This window comes from Herpailurus yagouaroundi, unplaced genomic scaffold, assembly GCF_014898765.1.
Source record: "Herpailurus yagouaroundi ecotype Mexico unplaced genomic scaffold, PumYag 67623, whole genome shotgun sequence".
Classification (NCBI taxonomy): Eukaryota; Metazoa; Chordata; class Mammalia; order Carnivora; family Felidae; genus Herpailurus; species Herpailurus yagouaroundi.
Genome location: NW_024420424.1, coordinates 1162644 through 1186808, shown reverse-complemented (window position 1 = coordinate 1186808; position 24165 = coordinate 1162644). Strand labels below are relative to the sequence as shown.

The following is a 24165-nucleotide window of genomic DNA, read 5'->3' as shown; positions in this document are numbered from 1 at the left end:
TCCTTTAATTTTTGTTTCTCTGGGAAACTTTTTATCTCTCCTTCTATTTTGAATGACAGCCTTACTGGATAAAGAATTCTTGGCTGCATATTTTTCCTTATTCAGCACATTGAATATATCCTGCCATTCCTTTCTGGCCTGCCAAGTTTCTGTGGATAGGTCTGCTGCAAACCTGATCTGTCTTCCCTTGTATGTTTGGGACTTTTTTTCCCTTGATGCTTTCATGATTCTCTCCTTGCCTATTTTGTGAATTTGACTATCATATGCCTTGTTGATGGTCAATTTTTGTGAAATCTAATGTGGGTCCTCTGTGCTTCCTGGATTTTGATGTCTGTGTCTTTCCCCAGGTTAGGAAAGTTTTCTGTTATGATTTGTTCACATAACCCTTATACACCTATTTCTCTCTCTTCCTCTTCTGGGACCCCTATGATGCTGATGTTGTTCCTTTTTAATGAGTCTCTTATTTCTCTTATTCTTAAATTGTGCTCTTTTGCCTTAATCTCCCTTTTTTTCTGCTTCATTATTCTCTATAATTTTGTCCTCTATATCGCCGATGCTCTGTTCTGCCTCATCCTACCATGCTGCCACAGCATCCATCCATGATTGCAGCTCAGTTATAGCATTTTGTATTTCATCCTGACTGGCTTCTACTACTTTTATCTCCACAGAAAGGGATTCTAATCTATTTTTGACTCCAGCTAGTATACTTATTATCGTGACTCTTAATTCTGTTTCAGGCATCTTGCTTGTATCTTTGTTGGTTAAATCCCTGGATGCCGTTTTTTGTGCTTTTTCTTTGGGATGAATTACTACTTTTTGTCAGTTTGAAGGGATTAAAGGAATTAATGAGGTAAAAAATTAAAAACAATTAAAATGAATAAAATATTAAAATTAAAAAGTTAAAACACACCCACACAAAAATCAAATAAATGATGCTAGATCCTAGGTGTGTTTTGGTCTGGATGTTGAAAGTGGTTTTATAGAGTAGAGCAAAAAAAAGGGGGAAAAAAGGAAATCATTTGAGAATTTGAAAAAACATGAATACACAGAAATAGACTAAAATAAAATGATGGAGTTAAAATAGATTTCGAAAAAAATTACATAAAAGTCAAAAAATATAGTAAATTAAAAAAATATTTTACGGGGCGCCTGCTTGGCGCAGTCGGTTAAGCGTCTGACTTCAGCCAGGTCACGATCTCGCGGTCCGTGAGTTCGAGCCCCGCGTCAGGCTCTGGGCTGATGGCTCAGAGCCTGGAGCCTGTTTCTGATTCTGTGTCTCCCTCTCTCTCTGCCCCTCCCCCATTCATGCTCTGTCTCTCTCTGTCCCAAAAATAAATAAACGTTGAAAAAAAAATTAAAAAAAAAATTTAACAGAAATTGTAAGTAAAAATGAAAGTTTTCTCTTTCTGTATTCAAGAAAAGAAAAAAAACGAAAAAGAGAAAAAAGAAAAAGAAAAGAAAGGAAATCGTTTGAAAATTTGAAAAAATGAATACCCCGAAATAGACTAAAATAAAATGATGGAAGTAAAATAGAATTTGAAAAAAAATTTACACAAAAGTAAAAAAAATATAGTACAAAATTAAATAAAAAATATTTAAAAAAAATGAAAATAAAAATGATTTTTTTTTCTCTTTCTGTATTCATGAAAAAGAGAAAAAAAAGAAAGAAAGGAAATTGAGTAGATGGACCTGCTAAGAGATTCAAATAGGACTTAAATTACTTCGTTTTCCCCTAGAAGTCAGACTATGAAGTGTTTTATAGTCCATAAACTAAGCATGTGGTGAGTCTTCTGTTCTTGAAGAGAGAGGTTGGCCCAATTGGGCAGGGCTTAGTGCAATGGCTCCGTTCTCCACCAGATGGTGCTGCTAGACTATGGGGGTGGAGTGTTGTGGTGCTTGTTAGTGCCTATGCCCAAGCACACACAGGAGCAGTGAAAATGGTGTCACCCAGCTACCTAGTGTCTAGTATTGGAACTGTGTTCTCCCCAATCAGCAATCATGCACCCATCCTCTGTCTTCAGCTTTCTCCCACTCCCCACTTTTTCACTGTCCATGACCAAGCCCCAGGCAGTACCTCTCTCTGGAGTTTTGTCTGAGATGCGGCTGTTTTCCCATCCCCTTACTTCTGACAGGCTGTGGCTTTGACCCATTCTTCCCCTTTATGGGAGTGTCTCACTGAGCAATGGCCAAATATTGGCTGCACCCAGGATAGCTTGCTGGACCCTGCTGCTGGCCAGGTTCCAGCCTGCCCCAGAGAAAGTTCTCAACATAGTGTATCAGCAGCTTTTCAGGGATTATGGAAAATCACAACACACATCTGGCACCAGGCTTCACTCTTGACCTTGTTCCAGCACCAGCGAATGTGGCTGTTCCCTGAGGTCTGCTGGGACCAAGTGGTTTCAACAGTCTCTACCAAATGTCCTTCCAGCAGTGGAACCGCTTTTCCCCATGTGGCCCAAGAATTTCCTGGACCCCACTCTGCTCCTGGGGATTCACCCTTCCCAACAGAGCACTGCCAGTTATCGAGCTGTGGAGTTACAGACTCTGTGCTCCCTTTGTTTACAGTCTTAATACAGTCTTAAACCCTTTCCTTTCCCCTTTCTCCCTTTTTGGTTTAGTCCCTGTGACTATTTCCAATTTTCCACTTTCTCTCCAGCTGCTTTTGGGGAGGGGTGCTTTTCCTGCATTCCCCATCTCCCGTCTCCATCCTCTCTCTGCCCGCCATGGCTTCTCGCTCCCCAAGTTCACCTCTCTGTATTGCATACCTGCTGAATTTTGTGTTCAGGTTGTGCAGACTGTTGTGTTAATCCTCCAATCAGTTTTCTAGGTGTGCAGGATTGTTTAGTGTTGGCCTGGCTGTATTTCATGGACATGAGACACAAAAAACTTCCATGATGTTTCGCCATCTTGGCTCCTCTCCTCTCTACACTTGTGCCAGTATTCTGTGGTAGGTGCCTGTTGCACTGGGACTGAGGCAAACTTGACTGAAAGGGACAGTCTCCTCAGAGCTCATGGTAGTGGGGCTTAGTATACGCTGATTAAGTAGCCAGTGTCCCTTCTGTGTTGTTTCCCTCAGGTGTCTCTGTGTTTATGCTGGGGAGTTGGGGAGGGAAATGGCACCAGGCAGCTTCTTTGTTTCAGGAGAGGTGTCTCTGTGAAAGTTACCTCTCAAGGGTGTGCTCTAAAAAGGGTGAATAATCTCTCCCCTCTGTACCCCAGGCTTCAGATCACTGTTTCCCCACCTTCTGCCCCTGAGTTGTTTGCCTGCTTCTCTCAAGAAGCAGGGCAGCACTCCCAGGACTCTATCCCAGCCAAGATTGCTTATCTTTATAACTCCAGGCTTTTAGCCCCATTGTTTGCAAGGACTCACAAAATTGAACCACTCTCATTTTTCAAGCCAAAGTCTTTGTGGAACTGTTCTCCTTGTGCACTGTCCTGTGTGTTCTACTCTCTCTCTCTCTGTCTCTCTCATCCTCTGTTACCACAGTTCCCTCCCCTCAATGGCACCCATGATCCCTTTCTCCTCTAAGCCAAATATCCACACTTTCTACTTTCTTAGATGTGGCTTCTTCTCTCCCTTAGTTGTGGAGTTTGTTCTGTCAGATTTCACGTTGATTTCGAGGGTATCTAGCAAGATTTGATAGTTGTCTAATTGTGTTCCTGGGATGAGATGTGCCTTGGGTCCTCCTACTCTAGGGCCATCTTTCCCTCCTTCTCCTAGATTGTTTTCATTATTTTTGAGATATTTTGTTTTTAGTGTATAGAAATTCAGCCCACTTCTGTATCTTGATTTTGTATCCTGAAACTTTACTGAATATAGTGATTAGCCTCAACAGTTTTTTTGTGGGATCTCTAGGATTTTTCTCTAAATAAGATCATATATATGCAAACAAATAATTTTACTTCTGGATTTGGATGTCATTTGTTTATTTGTTTGTTTGTTTGCCTAATTGTTCTCACTAGGACTGCCAGTACTATGTTGGATAGGAGTGGCCAGAGTGGGCACACTTATTTTGTTCCTAATCGTAGAGGAAGACCTTTCAACATTTCGTCCAGTAGAACTTAAGATGTGGGTTTGTCATATATGGTTTTTATTACATTGAGCTACATTTCCTTAATAGTCAATGTGTTGAGAGTTTTTACATGAAAGGATTTTGTATTTTGTCAAATGCTTATTTCTGCATCTATTGATATGATTATATGATTTTTCTTTTATTCTATTTATTTGTTATATTATATTTACCAATTTGATTTTATTTAACTGTCCTTCTATATATCATTTGTGTATCTACTGTCTGATTTTGCTTTGTGTTACTATTGGTCTTAAAAAAATCTTAATAAATATAATAGTTCATTGTAAGCTGATAAGTACTTAACTTCAATTAAGTAGTGGTCAATTTACTACTGTATCATAGTATTAAAATATTCTGAATTTGACTATATATGACTTTTACTAATGTGTTAAATATATTAGTATATTTTGTATTAATTAATGTCCTTTAATTTCAGCTTGAATAACCTTTTTCAGCATTTCTTTAAAAAAATAGTTATTATTTATTTACTCCCTCAGTTTTTATCTGGAAAATTGTTTTTCTCCCTTATTTCTGAAGGATAACTTTCCAGATAGAGTGTTTTTTGTTGGCAAGGCTTTGTTTGTTGTTTTTTGTTTTTTTTCTCTTTCAGATTTTTGAATTTATCGTCATACTCTCTCCTAGTTTGCAAGATTTCTGAACTTTGATAACTCTTAGATTCTTTCTTTTTGTTGTATTCCATAAATTGTTTCAGCCTTCTTCACTTTTTTCATTTTTTTTGTTTTTTTTATGACTCAATAATTTAAAAGGTATGTATTTTAATGCATATATTCTTTTCTCCTATTTGATCCATTCTATTTGATGTTTCTCTATTGCATTTTGCATTTCATTCACTGTGGTTTTCAGATCGAGAATTTGTTTTTCCTTTTTTATGTTTTCTATCCTCTTTGTTAAACTATTCAATTTGCTTGTGTATTGTTTTTTTGTTGTTGTTGAATATTCTTTTTGTGTTTTTGTAGTTCATTAAGCTTCCTTACAATAGCTATTTTGAATTATTTATTGGGCAAATCACAAATCTCCATTGGGTTGTGGTTTGTTACTGAAAAATTACTGTAATCCATTTTTGGTGTCATGTTTCCTTGATGCTTTATGTTCCTTGAAATCTTGCATTTTTGTTTTCATATTTGAAGTAGGAGTCACCTTGTCCATTCCTTACTGACTGACTTCAAAAGAGAACTACTTTCCATCTTCTCTGCTGGGGATCCTGAGGTTCTCTCAGACATTCTATGGATATACATGCTCCATGCTTCTTAGGCCTTTTTGTGGTAGAATTCTTAAGTTTGAATTCTTCTCTGGATCTTGCCAAGCAATAGGCCAACTGCTGACAGCTTCCAATTTACTTCCCTAGAGGCAACACTAAAGCTCAACATTGTATTTCCTGGCCCACAGATTCATGCTAGGTTTATGTACATTCTCACTAGCCATTTGCCAAAGCTCACACTCTTCACCATCAGGAGCATTCACAGGCAGCCAAACACAATGTGTGAGTCTGTGTGGGTGAGGCAGTGTCATGGGTGCCCATGGGTCAATTTAGGGATCCATGTGCAAAGCATTCCCAGAAGCTCATGGGTAGGCTTCTTGATGGAGTCATTAACCCAGTAGGATCCATATCCATTTAATGTCCTCTGAGAATTATATCTACTGCTCTCCCTGCCTCTTCATGCCCCTAGTCATGCTGCTCATGACTCAATACTCTGGATGTGATGAGATAGAAATTGACTTTTTTTTTTGTCATTTTCCCACACAGCTAAGGAAACTGGACATTCACACTTTCACTCTCCTCCATGGGAGAAATCAGAAGCTACACTTTTACTCACTTTTGGCAGTGAGCTGTGCTGCTTTTGGGGATGGGTGATGCTTATAAAGTCAACTCCTCCAATTGCCTCTCTTACTCTCTTTAAGCAGCTTTCTTTCTTTCTTTCTTTCTTATTTATTTGTTTTAATGGTGTGATATAACTTCACTTGAAACCAGGGCTTCTGCAAAGGCTTATATGTGAGTGACTGTTTAAGACAGTGTTGTCCAGGATATTTTGGACCACAGTTGAGAGGGGCTAATGGTGGCTCATGGGCTACTGCAGTGTTCACAGGTGGTACCAAGGACTATCGCCACATACAAAGGTGGGCAAGACTCTTCCTGGATCCCTTAGTATATGGTACCAAATAAAAATTGGTGTGGCCATGGTGGAAAACATTATCGAGGTTCATCAAAAAATTAAAAATTGAATTACCATATGATTCAGTAATTCCATTCCTGGATATTTTCCCAAAGAATATGAAAAGACTAGTTTGAAAAAGCGTATGCACCCCTATGTTTACTGCAGCACTATTTATAATTGTCCTAAGGACCTTAAGGACATTTGGGTTGTTTCCATATCTTGATGAAATACAAAAATAAATAAATTAATAACAAGTGTTGGGGAAGATGTGGAGAGAAAAGAACCCTCATTAACTGTTTTATTTCTTGTATTTTTGATTTTACCTATCCTGACAGGTGTGAAGTAAAATCTCATTGTGGTTTTAATTTTCATATCCCTCATGATTAATGATTTTGAGCTACTTTTCATACTGCTGTTGGTCATCTATATGTCTTTTTCTGAAAAAAAAATGTCTATTCATGCCCTCTTCCCATTTTTAATTGTACTATTTTTTGGTATTGAGTTGTAGAAGTTCTTTATATGTTTTGGATACTAACCCTTTATCAGATATATTATCTGCAAATATTTTCTCCCATTTAGAAGATTATCTTTTAGTATTATTAATTTCTTCTTTTGCTGTGCAAAAGTATTTATTTTGGTATAGTCCCAATAGATTAATTTTGGTTTTCTTTCCTTTGCTAGAAGAGACATATCTAGAAAAATTTCTTTACAACTGATGTCAGAGAAATGCTGTTTTCTTCTAAGTGTTTTATTGTTTCAGGTCTCGCATTTTGCTCCTTAATTCACTTTTTTATTTGTGTGTGTGGAGTAAAAAAGTAGCCCTGTTTCAGTCTTTTGCATTTAGCTGTTCAGTTTTTCCAACACCACTTATTAAAAAGATCTATGTTTCTATATTTGTGCCAGGACCTTACTGTTTTGATAACTGTACCTTTGTAGTATACCTTGAAATCTGGAATCACAATACCTGCAGCTTTGTTTGTTTGTTTTGCTTTTTTCCTCAAGGTTACTTTGGCTATTTGGGGTGTTTTGTAGTTCCACACAAATTTTAGTATTATCTGTTCTAGTACTGTGAAAAATGTTGATATTTTGATAAGGATTTCATTAAGTCTGTAGATTGCTTTGGTTATTATGGGCATTTTAACAATACTGGTTCTTCTAATCCATGAGCATAAAATATCTTTCCATTTGTTTGTGCCATCTTCAGTATCATTCACCGATATTTTGTAGTTTACAGAGTAGTTTTTCACCACATTAGTTACATTTATTATTTTATCATTTTTGTGCAATTGTAAATGGGATTGCTTTCTTAATTTTCCTTGTTGTTACTTCATTATTAGTGTACATAAAGGCAACAGGTTTCTGCATATTATGTATACTGTGACTTTACAAAATTTATTTATCAGTTCTGGTAGTTTTTGGTGGAGCCTTTAAGGTTTTCTGTATATAATATCATCTTCAAATAGGGAAAGTTTTACTTCTTCCTTACCAATTTGGATGTATTTATTTGTTTTTCTTTTCTGTTTGCTTTGTCTAGGACTTCTAGTACTATATTCAATAAATGTAGTGTAAGTTGACATCCATGTTTTGTTCCTGACCTTAGAGGAAAAACACTCTAGTTTTTCACCACTGAGTATGATGTTAGCTGTGGGATTTTTATATATGGTCTTTCTTATGTTGAGGCATATTCCTCCTAAAACAGATTTTTTGAGACTTATTATGAATAAATATTGCACTTTGTCAATTTTTTTCTGAATCTACTGAAGTGATCATATGGTTTTTACTCTTTTGTTAAGGTGACACATCACTTTGATTGATTTATGAATATTAAAATACCCTTGAAACCCGGGAATAAAGCACACTTGATACTGTATTGTTGGATTTAGTTTGCTAATATTTCATTGAGGGTTTTTGCATCTATGGTCATCAGAGATATTGGCATGTAGTTTTCTTTTTTTGTGGTGTCTTTATCTGCTTTGTTTCTTTTTGTATCAGGGTAATGCTGGCCTTATAGAATATTTTTTTTTCTTTCCCCTTCTATTTTTTCAAATAGTTTGAGGAGTATTGGTATTAATTCTTTTTTGGGTGTTTTGTAGAATTTACTGTGAATACATCAGTTCTGCACTTGTTTTACAGGAGTTTTCTTTTTTTTTTTAATGATTCTATTTAATTGCTAGTAATCAGTCTATTTAAATTTTCTATTTCTTCCTGATTCACTTTTGGAAAGTTTTATGTTTCTAGGAATTTATCCATTTCCTTTAGGTTGTCCAATTTGATACCATATAATGTTCCATATTTTTCTTTTATAATCCTTCATATTTTTCTGGTGTTAGTTCTTATTTCTCCTACTTCATTTCTTATTATATTCATTTGAGTCCTCCTTCATTTTTTCTTGTTGAGTCTAGCTAAAGGTTTGTCAATTTTGTTGATACACTTTGTTTCAAAGAAATAGTTCTTGTTTAATTTATCTGTTCTATTTTTTTAGTCTCTATTGCATTTATTTCTGCTCTAATTATTATTTTTTCCTTTATTCTAATGGTTTTGGACTTTGCTCTTCTAGTTCTTCTAGGTTTAAGGTTAGGTTGTTTATTTTAGACTTTTCTTGCTACTTGAGGTAGGCCTGTATTGCCATAACCTCCCTCTTAGAACAGCTGTTGCTTCATCCCTCAATTTTTGTTTTTACTATTTTGTTTTCACCTTCATTTGTCTCCAATCATTTTTTTATTTCCTCTTTGATCTCTTGGTTGACCCATTCATTGTTTAGTACCATGTTATTTAGCCTTCATGTATTTGTGTTCTTTCCAAATTTTTTCTTTGTGATTGATTTCTAGTTTCATAACAATGTGGTCAGAAAAGATGCATATGATTTCAGTCTTTTTTAACTTATTGAGAGTTGTTTTGTGGTATAACATCTGATTTATTTGGAAGAATGTTTCATGTGCCCTTGAAAAGAATGTGCATTCCACACGTTGGATAGAATGTTCTGAATCTGTTAGGTCTATCTAGTCCAATGTGCCATTCAAAGCTCCTGTTTCCTTGTTGATTTTCTGCCTGGATGATATATTTACTCCTGTAAAGGTGTGTTAGAGTCCCATACTATTATCGTATTATTGTCAACTTCTTCCTTTATGTCTGCTAATAATTGCTTTATGTATATAGGTGCACCTATTTTTGCTGCATAAATATTTCAAATTGTTATATCTGTTTGTTGGATTTTTGGCTGTAACACTATGTTGTGTCCTTCTTTGTGTCTTGTTACAGTGTTTGTTTTAAAGTCTATTTTTTTCTATACAAGTATTGCTACCCAGTTTTCTTTTTATTTCCATTTGCATACTAAGGGTTTTTCCATTCTTTCACTTTCAATATGTATGTGTCTTTAAGTCTGAAGTAGGTCTCTTCTGGGTACCATATAGAGAACCAAAAGTGGTTCTTGCATTTTTATCCTTTCATTCAGCATGTGTCTCTTGTTTGGAGCATTTAGGCCATTTAGAATCAAAGGGATTACCAATAAATGTGTAATTATTTCAATTTTGTTTTTTCATATTTTTTTTTTGTATTTTTTCTCTGTTCCGTTCTTCTCTTTTACTTTATCTTGTTTGGTGGTTTTCTTTAATAATGTGTTTGGATTATTTTTTTTCTTTTTTTTCATCTCTATACAGATTTTTCATTTGTGGTTACAATTAGCTCATATATAACTTCTCATGCATATAACTGTCTATATTAAATTGATGGTTACCTAAATGGAACCCATTCTGAAAGCACTAAATTTTTATTTCCCCCATGCACCCATATGATATCATACTTTTCATCCTTCTATTTTGTGAATTTTGTGACTGGGTTGTATATATATGTAACCGTTTTACTGCTTTGGAGCTTTAACTTCCTTCCTGTTTTTTTTTTTTTTTTAAAGTTTGTTTCTTTTGAGAAAGCATGAGCAGGAGATAGAAAAAGAGAGGCAGAGAGAGAATACCAAGCAGGGTCTGTGCTGTCAGCTCAGATAAGGCTCCATCTCATGAACCATGAGATAATGACCTGAGCTGAGATCAAGAGTCAGATGCTAAACTGAGTGAGCCATTCAGGCACCCTAATGTTCATAGTTCAACCAAAATTCTATTTGTGACTACATAGGTATTCTTTAAGATGATGTTACATTTTCTCTATTGTGCTCTCCACTTCCTTCTGAACCCTCATCAACACTTTTAATGTCCGTATTTTACCAATAGTTTGTTTATTATGTATTATTTAAGATGATATAGGCTTTTTCTATCATGCTCCTAACTTCCTCCAGAGTCCATCAGAGCAGTCTTTAACACTCATATGTCTACTAACAGTTTTTCTAAGGCAATATAAATCCCTTTAGCCTTTGCCCATATCCCAAATCTAAATTTACTTCCACATTTTTAGGTATTTGTTACAGCAGCACCCACACCCACTACTGGTACCACGATTTGTATTAATTATTATTGCTGTGAGAAAATGCCACAAATTCAGTGGGATAAATAATACAAACACATTTGCTTACATTTCTGGAGGTTATAGGTCTGAAATCAGTTTTACTTAGGCTAAAATCAAGGTGTCAGCAAGGTTGATTTCTTCTAAAGTCTTTGAAGAGGAAACCAATTTTCTTGCATAGTTTTAGCTTCTAGTGACCACCTGAGTTCTTTGGCTTGTGTCTCCTTTCCCCTTCTTCAAAGGGAATCGTTCCAATCTCTGTTTTCATCATCAGATTGCCTTATCGCCCTCTGGTTTTCTTGTTTTCCTCTTATAAGAACTCTGTTGAATACATTAAGTGTCTTGCTGGATAATACAGAATAATTTCCTGATTTCAAGGTTCTTAAACACATATATACAATCCCTTTAGTCATATAAGATGGCATTCACAGGTTCCAGTGCTTCAGATATGGACATTTTGTGAAGTTATTTACCAGCCTTCCACAGTACTCAATATTTATTAGTTGAATGAATACATGAATGAAAATAACATCATAATTTCTTATTCAAATTTGAAGAATTGACTTATTCAATTATCAAGGAATAGAATTTCAAGAAAAATAATGAATTAAATAAAAGTAGAGAAAAACAGTTAGCAGTTATGTTTATAAAAAGAAGATTTGAAGAAAAGGACATATAAATGGAGAAGGAAAAATAATTTTGAGAGCAGCATTTCATTCCAGAACAAATAAAACAAATTAAAATAGCTTATTATATTAAAAGGTATACTATACTTGAAAGTGCATTTTAAGCACTCTAAAACACTATAAAAGCACAATAAACATACTAGTTATTATTGTTATTAATATTGTTATGACTACCATTTCTTTAAAAATATTTTATTATGATGTTCAAAGAAGAAATATGTCTTTTATCTACTTTTTTCTTTACATTTCCTTTTTTTTAGAAAAAGGAAGAGGGGTACAGTTAATCCTCATTGGATAACAGAAGGCTTACATGTCATTCTATTCCATTAGGATTATAGATTTTTGTGTCCTGTTTAAGAAACACTCCACTGCTATTAAAATATTCTCTTATGTTACCTCTGAAAACATTTTGTTTTACTTTTCAGCTTTATGTCTATAATACATCTGGTACTAATTTTGGTGTGTAAAGTGAGAGAAGGACCAATACTCACATCTTGTCCCTTTGAAGATATGAAATTGACTGGTACCATTTGTTGAAAATACTCTTTCCCCAGTGCATAACAATTTTAGGATAATTCATGTGACCATATCTTTATAGACATCTTTTTATATTTCCTATTCTGTTTCAATGGTTATTTGTTTTTGTGCCAATACTACATTGTCTTAACTGTTGCCATTTTATCATAAATTGATATATTGTTATTTGGCAATGTATAATTTTCCATTTTTTTTCAAATTGTCTTGAATATCCTTAGCTCTTTCATTTCCATGTAAAATTTAGAATCAACTATCAGTTATAAAAAATGTCAAAAAATTTTATTGAGATTATATTCAATCAATATATCAATGTGGGAAGGTGTGTTATACATACAATATGGAATCTTTCAATTCCTGAAGATGGTATATATGTCAATTTATTTATGTTTTATTTAATTTATCTTAATATTGGTTTACACGCTTCATTATAGACATTTGGAAGATATATTTTTAGATTTATTCCTAAGTGTTTGGTACTCATGATGTTATCATATAAATGGTATATTTTCTAATTATATTGTTGTGTATAGAAATATAACTTATTTTCACAGTTAATCTTAGTATATAGCAAAGTCACTAAATTCATTTATTAATTCTGATTGTGTGTCTGAACATCTTACATTTTCCATGTAGACAGTTGTGCTGGCTGCAAATAACAATTTTATTTCTCCTTTTACTATTTTTAGGCTTTTAACTCATTTTTTCTTGCTTTATTGCATAGGCTAGGACCTCTATTACAATGTCAGATCGAAGTTTACTAGTGGACACCCTTTTTATTCATCAGTTTAAGAGGAACGCTTCTACTTCACCATTGAATATTACATTTATTCTGGTTTCCTATAGATTCTTTTTTTTTTAATTTTTTTTCAACATTTATTTATTTTTGGGACAGAGAGAGACAGAGCATGAACGGGGGAGGGGCAGAGAGAGAGGGAGACACAGAATTGGAAACAGGCTCCAGGCTCTGAGACATCAGCCCAGAGCCCGACGCGGGGCTCGAACTCACGGAGCACGAGATCGTGACCTGGCTGAAGTCGGACGCTTAACCGACTGCGCCACCCAGGCGCCCCATCCTATAGATTCTTTTTAACAGGCTAAAGAAATTTCTATTTCTTATTTGCCAAAAGTTTTCCATAAATGAATTTTAGATATTCTTTTTTGTAAGTTTATTTATTTATTTATTTATTTATAATTTATTTTGAAAGAGAGTGACAGTGTGAGCAGGGGAGGGGCAGAGATGGAGAGAGAAAATTGCAAGCAGGCTCCACACCACCACTGCAGAGCCCAATGTGGGGTTCAAACTTATGAACCATGAGATCATGACCTAAGCCTAAATCAAGAGTCAGACACTTAACCGACTAAGCCAACCAGGCTCCCCAAAAGTTAGGTATTCTTAAAGACTTTTTCTGTATACTGAAATGATCACATGACTTTCCCTCCTTTATTCTAATATGTTAATGTGGTGAATTTCAAATGTTGAACTGACTTAAAATAAGACACATTTGGTTGTGATATAATATGCTTTCTATGTGTTGAATTTGATAAAATGTTTAAGCATTTTAGAATCTATATTTATAAAAGATATAAGACTAATTTTATTTTCTATTAATGACTTTTTCAGATGTTGTTATTAAGTCTATTCTCTTCTCATAGAACAAGTTGATAAATGTTCCCTTTTTCAGAAGAGTTTGTGAGTAATTGTTATGTATTCTTCAGATTTTTGGGAGAATTTATTAATGAAGACATCCATACCTCAAATTCTTTATGTTGGTAAGTTTTTAATTATCAAGCTAACATCTTTAGTATACATACAATAATTTATATTTTTCTATTTCAGCTTTAATATGTGTTCTTTTTAAAAGAATTTTCCTATTTCACCTAAATTTTCAAATTTGCATGCATAATTTTTTTTTGTTTCCTTTTCACCTCTGTTATCTTTATTTTTTAATGTTTCTTCATGTATTTTGTAAGAGAGAAAGAGGGAAAGGGGTGGAGAAAGAGGAGACAGAGAATCACAAGCAGACTCCACACTGTTAGAAAAATGCTCAACACACAGCTCAATCTCATGAACCATAAGATCATGACCTGAGCTGAAACCAAGAGTCAAATGTTTAATTGACTAAGCCACCCAGGTGCCCATGTTATCTTTATTTTTTTTTTCTTCCTACATATATTGGCTTCAATGAGCTGTTCTGTTTCTAGTTTCTTGAGATGGATATGTAAAACATTTGTTTTCAGCTTCTTTTATTTTCTGATATATGAATAAAGCTATAAAATTCTTAGTAATTCTTTGCATCCATTCATATTTAACTATCACATTTTTCTTCATGATATACAAAATATATTTCAAAATATTTTCTAATTTTAATTGTTATTTACTCTTTAACACATATATATTATACTGTTAATTTCCAAATATTTAGATTTTTCAAAATTTTCTTTTTGTTATTGATTTCTAGCCTTATGCAACTGTGGTCAGCAAATATATACCATACAATTTCAGTATTTTGATATTTGTTGAAACAATTTATGGTACAGTCTATAGTCACTTTGGTTAAATATTCCATGTGAACTTGAAAAGAATGTGTACTTTGTAGTTGTTTGGTGTAGTGTCTTCATATGTCATTTTGTTAATAATGTTATTCAAATTGTCTATATCTCTACTTATATATTTTATATAATTGATCCTTTAGTTACTAAAATACACATACTAAATGTTCCAGCTGTAATTGTAAGTTTGCATATTGCTTTTAGTTGTATAACTTTTTGCTTGTGTATTTTAGTTATGCAAGTGAGTACATGCAAATTTAAACTTGTATTTTCCTATAGGATTGACCCATTTAGCATTATAAAATGTTGCATTTATCTTTATTTATGTTAAAATTAACTTTGTTTGACATTAGTATAGCTTTATGAGCTTACTATCCTTTAGTGTGTACACAGTACACTATCTCTACTAAAACATTAATCTTTATGTGTTCTTTTATTTTGGTATATCTTCTATAATCCACTGAAAAAGTTTTGTCTCTTATTTTAATTTATCATTTTAAGATTTATTATCATGTAATTTTATTTATTTTAAATATTTATTTTTTATTTTAATTCCAGTATAGTTAATATACAATGTGATATTAGTATCAAGCGTACAATATAGTGATTCAATAATTCTATACATTAACATTGCTCATCATGATAGGTATATTATTAATCTCCCTTAACCTATTTCATCCATTCCCCAAGCCACTTCCCCTTTGGTAACCATCAGTTTCTTCTCTGATGTCGTCTCCCAGCCTACTTCTTGAGTCACTGTTGGATTTGCATGTGTAGTTATCTTCCCCTCTCCACAGGCCAGGAATCACTTTGGAGTGGTGCTGGCTCCTAGTGAAGCTGTTTTTTGGCATTTCTTTCAATGGGCTGTATACAAGGGTATATTGGGGGCGTAAGGTCCACAGGAGAACATGGGGTCTGGAAGCACAGTGCCAGAAAGTTCTGCACACTTCTGCTGCTAAAGGGGGCTGCAGCTACCTGGAAAAACTACTGCTGAAGCTTGGATGTCAGGGATGTTTCTGCAGGAGCACACAGGGTTGGGGAACACTACAAGCAAATGAAGTGGAAAGTATGCACTGTGCTAATTTCTGCTGTTGCCCTTGAATCTAGGTTAGGGTGTGGGGGAAGGAAATGGTACCTGCCAGCTCTTTTTTTCCTGGAGAAGTTCCCCAAAGATCCCTGCCCATCCAGGGCATTCTCTGAGATTAGTAAATAAATTTCCTTCCTGCACACTCCAAGTGTTTTCAAAACTGCTGCTTCTAAACGACATCTCAACAGGGCTGTTTGTTGTGCTGTATCTTTAGTGGCAGAGACTCTGCCCTCCTAGCTCTCCCAGAACTGAGCTCCCCCTCCTTTTTGTTTGTTTGTTTCATGTTTTTATTAAAATTCTAGTTAGCCAATATGCACTGTAATATTAATTTCAGGAGCAGAATTTAGTGACTCATCATTTACATACAATAATACTCACTGTTCATCACTTTGAGTGCCTTCTATAATACCCATCACCCATTTAGTCCATCCCCCGCACACCTCCCCTCCAGCAACCCTTTTTATTCTCTATAGTTAAGAGAGCCTCTCTCTTTTATTATTATTATTATTACTATTGGTCCCTGGATTTTTAAATTTCCAGTATTCAGTCCCCCTGATTGTTAGGCTTCTCTGGTTTTCAAAGCCAAGTATTATGGTAATTTGTTTTCCCTGTGTGGGTCCCTCCATGCCTGAGGTGCCTAGGGTGGATTCTGGTCTTCAGTTATCCTCCCAAGATGTTTTTGTGTGTAGAGACCTAGGTGCCTTCACTTGTACCCGCTTCAGTTTCAGCTGTTCTGCTATGGCACCCTCTGCATGGAGAGCTCAGGGACCTCCTGACTGCACATTACATCAGCTCCAGCCACCCTGCCAGGCGCCTCCTTCACAGAGTGCTCCAGAACACCATGGTTTACACCCATTTCAGCTTTATCTTACTAGGATGGCCTCAATGTGTAGAATGCTGAGAAAACCCTGCTTGCATACACTTTACTTTTAGTTGTCCTAACAGGATGCCTACTACTTGGAAAGCCCCAAGACACTCAGTCCATGCCAACCATAGCTCTAGCCAGCCAGTAAAAGTCACCAACAACATAGTCTACATAGAGGATAACCATACACAAGACCATTCCTTCAGTTTAGAAAATGTCAGTGATCTTCCTAATCCATAGAAACAAACACAGAAAGTCAAGCAAAATGGAGACACAGAAGAATGTTCTCTGAAAGAAAGAAAGAAAGAAAGAAAGAGAAAAGAAAGAAATAAAAGAAAGAGGAAAAAAAAGAAAGAAAAAAACTTCATAAAAACAACTAAATGAAATAGGTTTAAGCAATATGACTTATAAAGAATTTATTTTTTTATTTTTTGATTGTTTTTGTTTCTTTTTTTAATATGAAATTTATTGTCAAATTGGTTTCCATACAACACCCAGTGATCATAACAACAGGCTCCTTTCTCAATACCCATCACCCACCCTCCCTTCCCTCCCACCCCCATCAACCCTCAGTTTGTTCTCAGTTTTTAAGAGCCTCTTATGCTTTGGCTCCCTCCCTCTCTAACCTCTTTTTTTCTTCTTTTTTTTTTCTTTTTTTCCCTTCATGCCTTATAAAGAATTTAAAGCAATGATTATAAAGATACCAGGCTGTAGAAATGAGTGGAAGAACTCACTGAGATTCTCAATAAAGAAACACAACATATATAATATACCATAGGCAAAAGACCATCTCTTCAATAAGTAGTGCTGGGAGAACTGGACAGCTACATGTAAAAGAATGAAACTGGATCACCTTTTAATAGCAAACCTAAAAATAACTCAAAAGGGATTAAAGACCTAAAATCATCACAATCCTAGAAGATAATACAGGCAAAAAATTACTCTTATAATACAGGCAATAATTACTCTCATAATAAAGGCAATAATTACTCATACATCAATCATAGCAATATTTTTTCTGGATATGTTTCCTAAGGCAAGAGGAGCAAAACCAAGAGTAAACTATTGGGGCTTCATAAAAAAAAAAAGATTTTCCACCACAAAGGAAACTATCAGCAAAACAAAAGGGCAGCCTAGTGAATGGGAGAAGACATTTGCAAATGATATACCTGATAAAGGGTTAATATTCAAAATATATTTAAAATGTATACAGCTCCACAGAAAAAAAATCAAGCAATCTGATTGAAAAATGTGCAGGGAATGAGAATAGCCATTTTTTTAATTTAAATTCAAGTTAGTTAACATACAGTATTGTCATGGCTTCCAGAGTAGTACCCAGTGATTCATCTCTTACATATGACATCCGGTGTTTATCCCAAAAAGTGCCCTCCATAATACCCATCACCCATTTAACCCATCCCTCCAACCACTTCCCCTCCAGTAACTTTCAGTGTTTTCTTTGCATATGAGTCTCTTATGGTTTGCTTCCCTCTGTGTTTTTATCTTATTTCTCCTTCCCTTACCGGATGCTCCAAAGAAGACATTCAGATGGCCAACAGACACATGAAAAGATGCTCAACATCAATAATAATCATTGAAATGCAAATCAAAACCACAATTAGATATCACTTTATAACTTTTAAAATGGTTAAAAGACATGAAGTAACAATTAGTTTTTACAAGAGAGAATGTGGAGAAAAAAGGAACCCTTTCTTGTACCTTCTTGGTAGGAATGTAAATTGGTATGGCCACTGTGGAAAACAGTATGGAGGTCTTTGAAACAATTAAAAATTAAAATACCACATGATCAAATAATTTCACTGATGGGTATTTACACAAATAAAACAAAAATAATAATTCACAAAGATATATGCACCCTTATGTTAATTGAAGCCTTATTTACAAGAGCCAAGATATGGAAACCACTAACTTTCCCATGAATAGATCAATGGATAAGGAGGTTGTGTGTACACATGCAGTGGAATATTATGCAACCACAAGAAAAATGAGATTTTATTTTATTTTTTAAACAATTTTTAATGTTTATTTTTGAGAGAGAGAGAGAGAGAGAAAAAGTATGAGCAGGAGAGGAGCAGAGAGAAAGGGAGACACAGAATCTGAAGCAGGCTACAGAGTCTGAGCTGTCAGCACAGAGCCCAACATGAGGCTTGAACTCACAAATCATGAGATCATGGCCTGAGCTGAAGTTGGATGCTTCAGTGACTGAACCACCCAGGTGTCCCCAAAGGAAGAGATTTTAGACAGCATGGATGGACTTTAAGGGTGTTATGCTAAGTGAAATAAATCAGGCTGAGAAAGTCAAATACCATATAATTTCACTCATAAGTGGAATATCAAAAAAATAAATTAATAAAAACAGAATCAGACCTATAAATGCAGAAAACTGATAGTTGACATTTATGGGAATAAAAGGGATAGCATAAGAAATATAGTTAGTTATATTGTAACAACAATGTATTGGGATGGATAAGGCTACGCTTGTGAACATAACAATATATAAACTTGTTGAATCACTATTTTGTACAACTGAAACTAATGTAACATTGTGACAACTATATTCAAATGAAAAAAATCCTCAAAGTGTTACTATTGAAGGATTATTAATAATAGTATTTATAATAATCATTATCCATAGTATAAATTTAATTGAAGTATTTTAGTATATGTTTATTGATGTTAATGCAAACTGTGTTTGTTTATTACAATATTGAATAATACATAAGAAGTACATAGTATTTTAACATGTTTTAAAATTGATGTTACTTTAAAAAAAATGTTTATTTCTTTAGAGAGAGAGAGTGCACACAATTGGGGCAGAGATAGAGAGGGAAAGAGAGAATCTCAAGTAGGCTCCAAACTCAGTGAGGAGCCTGATGTGGGGCTTGATCTCACAAATGTTATATGACCTGAGCTGAAATTGAGATTTGGACTATCAACAGACTGAGCCATGCAGGCACCCCAAAATTTATGTTACATTTTATTGAAGTATAGTTGACATGCAATATTATATTAGTTTCGTGTGTACAACATAGTGATTCAACAATTCAGAACATTATAGAGTCCTCACCATAGTAAGTGCAGTTATCATTTGCACTATACTACATTGTTAAAATATTATTGCTTATATTCTTTGTGCTATACATTTCATCCCTGTTATTTATTTTATAATGGAAAGTTTGTACCTCTTAATACTCTTCACCTATTTTGTTCATCCTATCATCCTCTTCCCCTTTGGCAACCACCAGCTTGTTCTCTGTACTTATGTGTCTGTTTCTATTTTTGTTTATGTGTTCATTGTTTGTTTTCTTTTTTTGATTCCACATAATAAGCAAAAACATATAGCATTTTTTATTTCTGTATCTGATTTATTTCACTTCACATAATACCCTCTAGGTCCATTCATGTTGCTGCAAATGGAAAGATGTAATTATTTTTTTAGTTGATATATACACACACTACATCTTTAGCCATTCATCTGTGCATGGACAGTTAGATTGTTTCCATATCTTAGCTATTGAAAATAAAGCTGCGCTAAACATAGTGGTTCATATATCTTTTTGAATTAATGTTTTTGCTTTCCTCTAGTAAATACCCAAAAGTGGAATTATTGTATGATATGGTACTTCTATTTTTAGGTTTTAGAGGAAACTCTACACTGTTTTCCACAGTGGTTGCACCAGTTTATATTCCTACCAACAGTGTGCAAGTGTTTACTTTTCTCCCCATCCTCACAGACACTTATTATTTTTGTCTTTTTGATACCAGGCATTCTCACTGGTGTATTGTATTGTATTATATTATATTTATTGATGTATGACTACTATTAGTTATTATTAACTATAGCACAAATTTAATTGAAGCTTTTTTTAACAGGCAAGAAGTAAACATCAGAATGTATGTTAATTCCATATCAAGTAAGAATTGAGTCTTTGAAATTCAATATTACTTAGATCATATTCAAAGTTATTTTGGGGACAAATAACTTTTGTTTTTTTTGGAACAAATAACCATTCAAAGTAGTAAAGCATAAAGTGCCCTATATCTCTTAAAATTTAAAAGAATCTATATGCGTGTGTATGTGTATATGTGTGTATTGAAATATATGTGTGTTTAAAGTATTTCTGATCTTAATGTGGGTTTGTAGTAGCTATTTTAAAAGAAAATATTGGGACGCTTGGATGGCTCAGTCAGTTAAGTATCTGACTCTTGATTTCAGCTTAGGTCATTGTCTCATCGTTCATGGGATCAAGCCCCATGTCGTTCTCTGTGCTGACATAACAGAGCCCGCTTGGGATTCTCTCTCTCTCTCTCTCAAAATACATACATAAGTGAGTAAATAAATAAATTGAAAAATGAAATATTTAGTTTGTTCTTCCTCATTATAACAACAAATCTTAATTACATAAGTTTCCTTTTATTTAAAAATCACAATTACAAAGCCCAAAGTAGAGATAAATCACAATTACAAAACCCAAAGTAGAGAAGAAATATAGTCAAAATGACGAAAGTGGACATACAATTTTGTTGAAAAGCTACAACTTAAATAAATTTTTCCTTATATATTGAGCTGATATCTTCCTGCACTGATACAACTTTTACCCACTGGAACTAGTTCTCCCCTCAGGAAATACATAAAATCTCTAACATTGTGACCAAGACCACGGACTCTGAGCCAAATTACCTGTTTGAATCTTAGCTCTTCCCCATTATGAGTTTCAGCAAGCAGTTTAACCTCTCTCAGTGCTTCATTTTTGTATATCTATAAAATTGAAGCAATTATAAATTTTATTATCTAACTCAGTGTTGTGTGAATTAAACGTGCTTAAAACAGTCTGACACATAGTAAACACTATATGTGTTAGTAGTTGTGGTTATACTGTTACTATTACTATTATACTTTCATATAACAGTTATTTAAATATTTGAATATAGGATCACATCCTTCATTAATCTCCTTATATCCAGGAGAACTATACTGAATTACCTCACTATTTCTTCTTTTGATGTTAGAACACCCAGATGGTTTGATCACTTTATTCTGGATGTGCTCAAGGGTGTATATACCAATCTTTAAATAGGTTTCCCTGAAATAAATTCAGTATTTGGGTTTGTGGCCCTAATTTTTTGTGGCTTGGATGTCATTGAGGTCAGAGGTGTGCTAAAATATATGATCAGATTTAATCAATAGAGACTTTTATGGACTACTTTATGCTCTGCATTGTGATCTTATGGAGACTATAGAAGTCACATTGTCTGCAAGATAACCAAAATGACAAAATAAATCAAAATATGTAAGATGATGTTTGAAAAGAAACAGCAAATTTTTCTTCATTTTACATTCTTACTTATGTATTATATTAACTATTATGATTTAAGTAAAAATTGTGAAAACAAGTTTAATTTAAAAAATAAAGTTACAAATGTAATTTTATATACAATTTAGTGCTAAATGAGGAAATTAGCTTTTATTTTCCCTAATTGATATGCAAATATACTAAAGAATCCAGGGAAGGAAGCTATATTTTGAGTTATAACTTAGTTTAATTTAAGCAATATATTTATTAAGAATATTTCAGTGCTGATGGAAGTCTGGCTATTAACTGCAACTTGTGCATTGTTCTCACTCATTATAATCAGTGAATCAAACAGAAAATTATGGAATCAAGATTACTTTACTTTGACATTTCCCAAACCACTCCAGCCAGGTAGAGAAAAGAGATCAAGATCTTCAGAATTACAAATCTCAGTTCTTGTAAGTATTGAAAATGTCATTTTTAACTAAATCTAAGACTATACAATATATTAATTTAAATAAAAATATATAATTTGAATTTTAATTCCTTTTGGAAGCAGATATTTTAAATTTATAATTCCCTGTACAACAGACTACCTCCATCTGTTTCAGATATACTTGTATTTATACATAATTCTCATTTTCAAAGGCATTATATAGTAATAGGCTATGGAAGCTACAGAACCTAATGATGAAACTGGTGAGATCGCTCAGGAAATGTTTACCAGCTGCAAAAACATCTAAAATTTGAACCTTAGAACATGGGCCAATGTTGATGAGGTTTCAGATCCTCTCCATTTTCTTTAATCTGGCATTCAGGATACTAGATACAGGGACATTCAAGATTTTACCTCTTTTATATAAAGTGTAAATATCTTATTAATTAGTAAAAGGAAAAACTAGCTTACAGAGGTCACCCATGGTGATATCAAAATATGTTTTAAAAGCATAACCCAAGTCAGAGTAAGTCAATGCATTTATTTGAGTGCCATTTCCACATCTTTAGTGATCCAAGTTTCATGCTTCTCTTTATGGTCCTCCTTTAATTCTATATGACCATTTCATTAGTGAAGTCCCTACTGAATAGTTAAAAGAATATAAGAGCTAAATGCAAAATTAGTGTATGAGATCACTATGAAAACCAGATTTGACAGATTTGAGATTAGGAATTTAAAAAAATTACAGTACCTTTACACAAATTAATGGTATCATTTTTTTTCATTTTATGTCCTTGTTCTGGGAAATAATTCACACCAGGGCTCTAAGTCTCTTGATTTGATCAGAGACCTTAAAAGCAGGAGTACAAAGTGAGGCTAAGGCTTGAAGCTTATAGTTATCATAAAAATTGTCATGACAATCTTAATGGGCATTCAGCTTATTTCTGAGCTAACTTGGGGATGAAAGGTGCACAAAATGTTTCAAATGATCTCTCCTATACAGGGGTTGAAAAGGAACCCACTATCAATTGTGAGGATGAGCCCTTAAATGTCATGGATCATTACGGGCCTGCTCTAATCCTTATAAAAGTCATTGGGAAAATACCAAGATTTCTTCTAAAGTCATTTTATTTCTAATATGGAGTTATCTCACAGACATAACCCACACAGAATGTTGATTTTTTTTTCCATTTGAACTAGATGGTTAATGAAAAGCTAACCTATTTTCATGTTTCAATATTAAAAAGACATAACTCATTTGGGGCACCTGGGTTACTCAGTCAGTTAAAAGTCTGACTGATTGATTTTGGCTCAGGTCATGATCTCATCGTTGTGTGACTGAGCCCTGTATTGGGCTCTGTGCTTGGCATGGAGCCTGCTTCAGATTCTTTCTCTCCTTCTTCCTCTGCGCCAGCCCCACTTGGTCTCTTTCTCTTTCTAAAAATATATACATATTAATAAAACTTATTAAAAAATGATTAAAATTATTCTAATCTTTTCAGAGACATGACAAAAGAAAATTAAAGGAAGTTGAGAAGCCAGATCATATAAGGATAAGGCATTCTTTTTAAAAAAATTCCCAAAGGCCATCTGTTTACTTAACTGTCAGGAGACAGGCTCTATTCAGAAATCCTTATACTCCTAAAACCCATCCTGAAAATGGAGAATCTGAAAAGTCCAAATATGACAAAAAAGGAAGAACTTTACAAAGAAATCCCCCAAAAAACAAAGGCCAACATGAAACAACTCCAGAATCCAAAACAGTAAATGATGAGGAACCTGAAGGAGGAAAGAAATCAGATAAAACTCAATCAAAATTATCACATAAAAGTGAACAATTCGAGAAGCCAAAGTTTAAATTGGAAACAAATCCAGAATCCAGAGATTTTAAGACAGTCTCAATGGATGCAAAAAAAGATAAGAGAGATTCAAAGAAGTCCAAGGACGCAGATAATGAGTTCCTATGTGCAAAGAAGGATTCTAAGGGCTCAAA

At 34.1% G+C, this 24165-nt stretch overlaps 1 protein-coding gene across 1 annotated transcript in view; it reads left to right on the top strand.

Moving 5' to 3' along the window:
- Nucleotides 1-13634: 13634 nt before the first annotated feature.
- Nucleotides 13635-24165, top strand: part of CYLC1 (cylicin 1) — a 53001-nt gene continuing 42470 nt past the window's right edge. The window contains 3 exon segments of the mRNA XM_040467896.1: nt 13635-13689; nt 22076-22194; nt 23675-24139. Coding sequence (XP_040323830.1) covers nt 13656-13689; nt 22076-22194; nt 23675-24139 — 618 coding nt within the window. The 5' untranslated portion in view covers nt 13635-13655.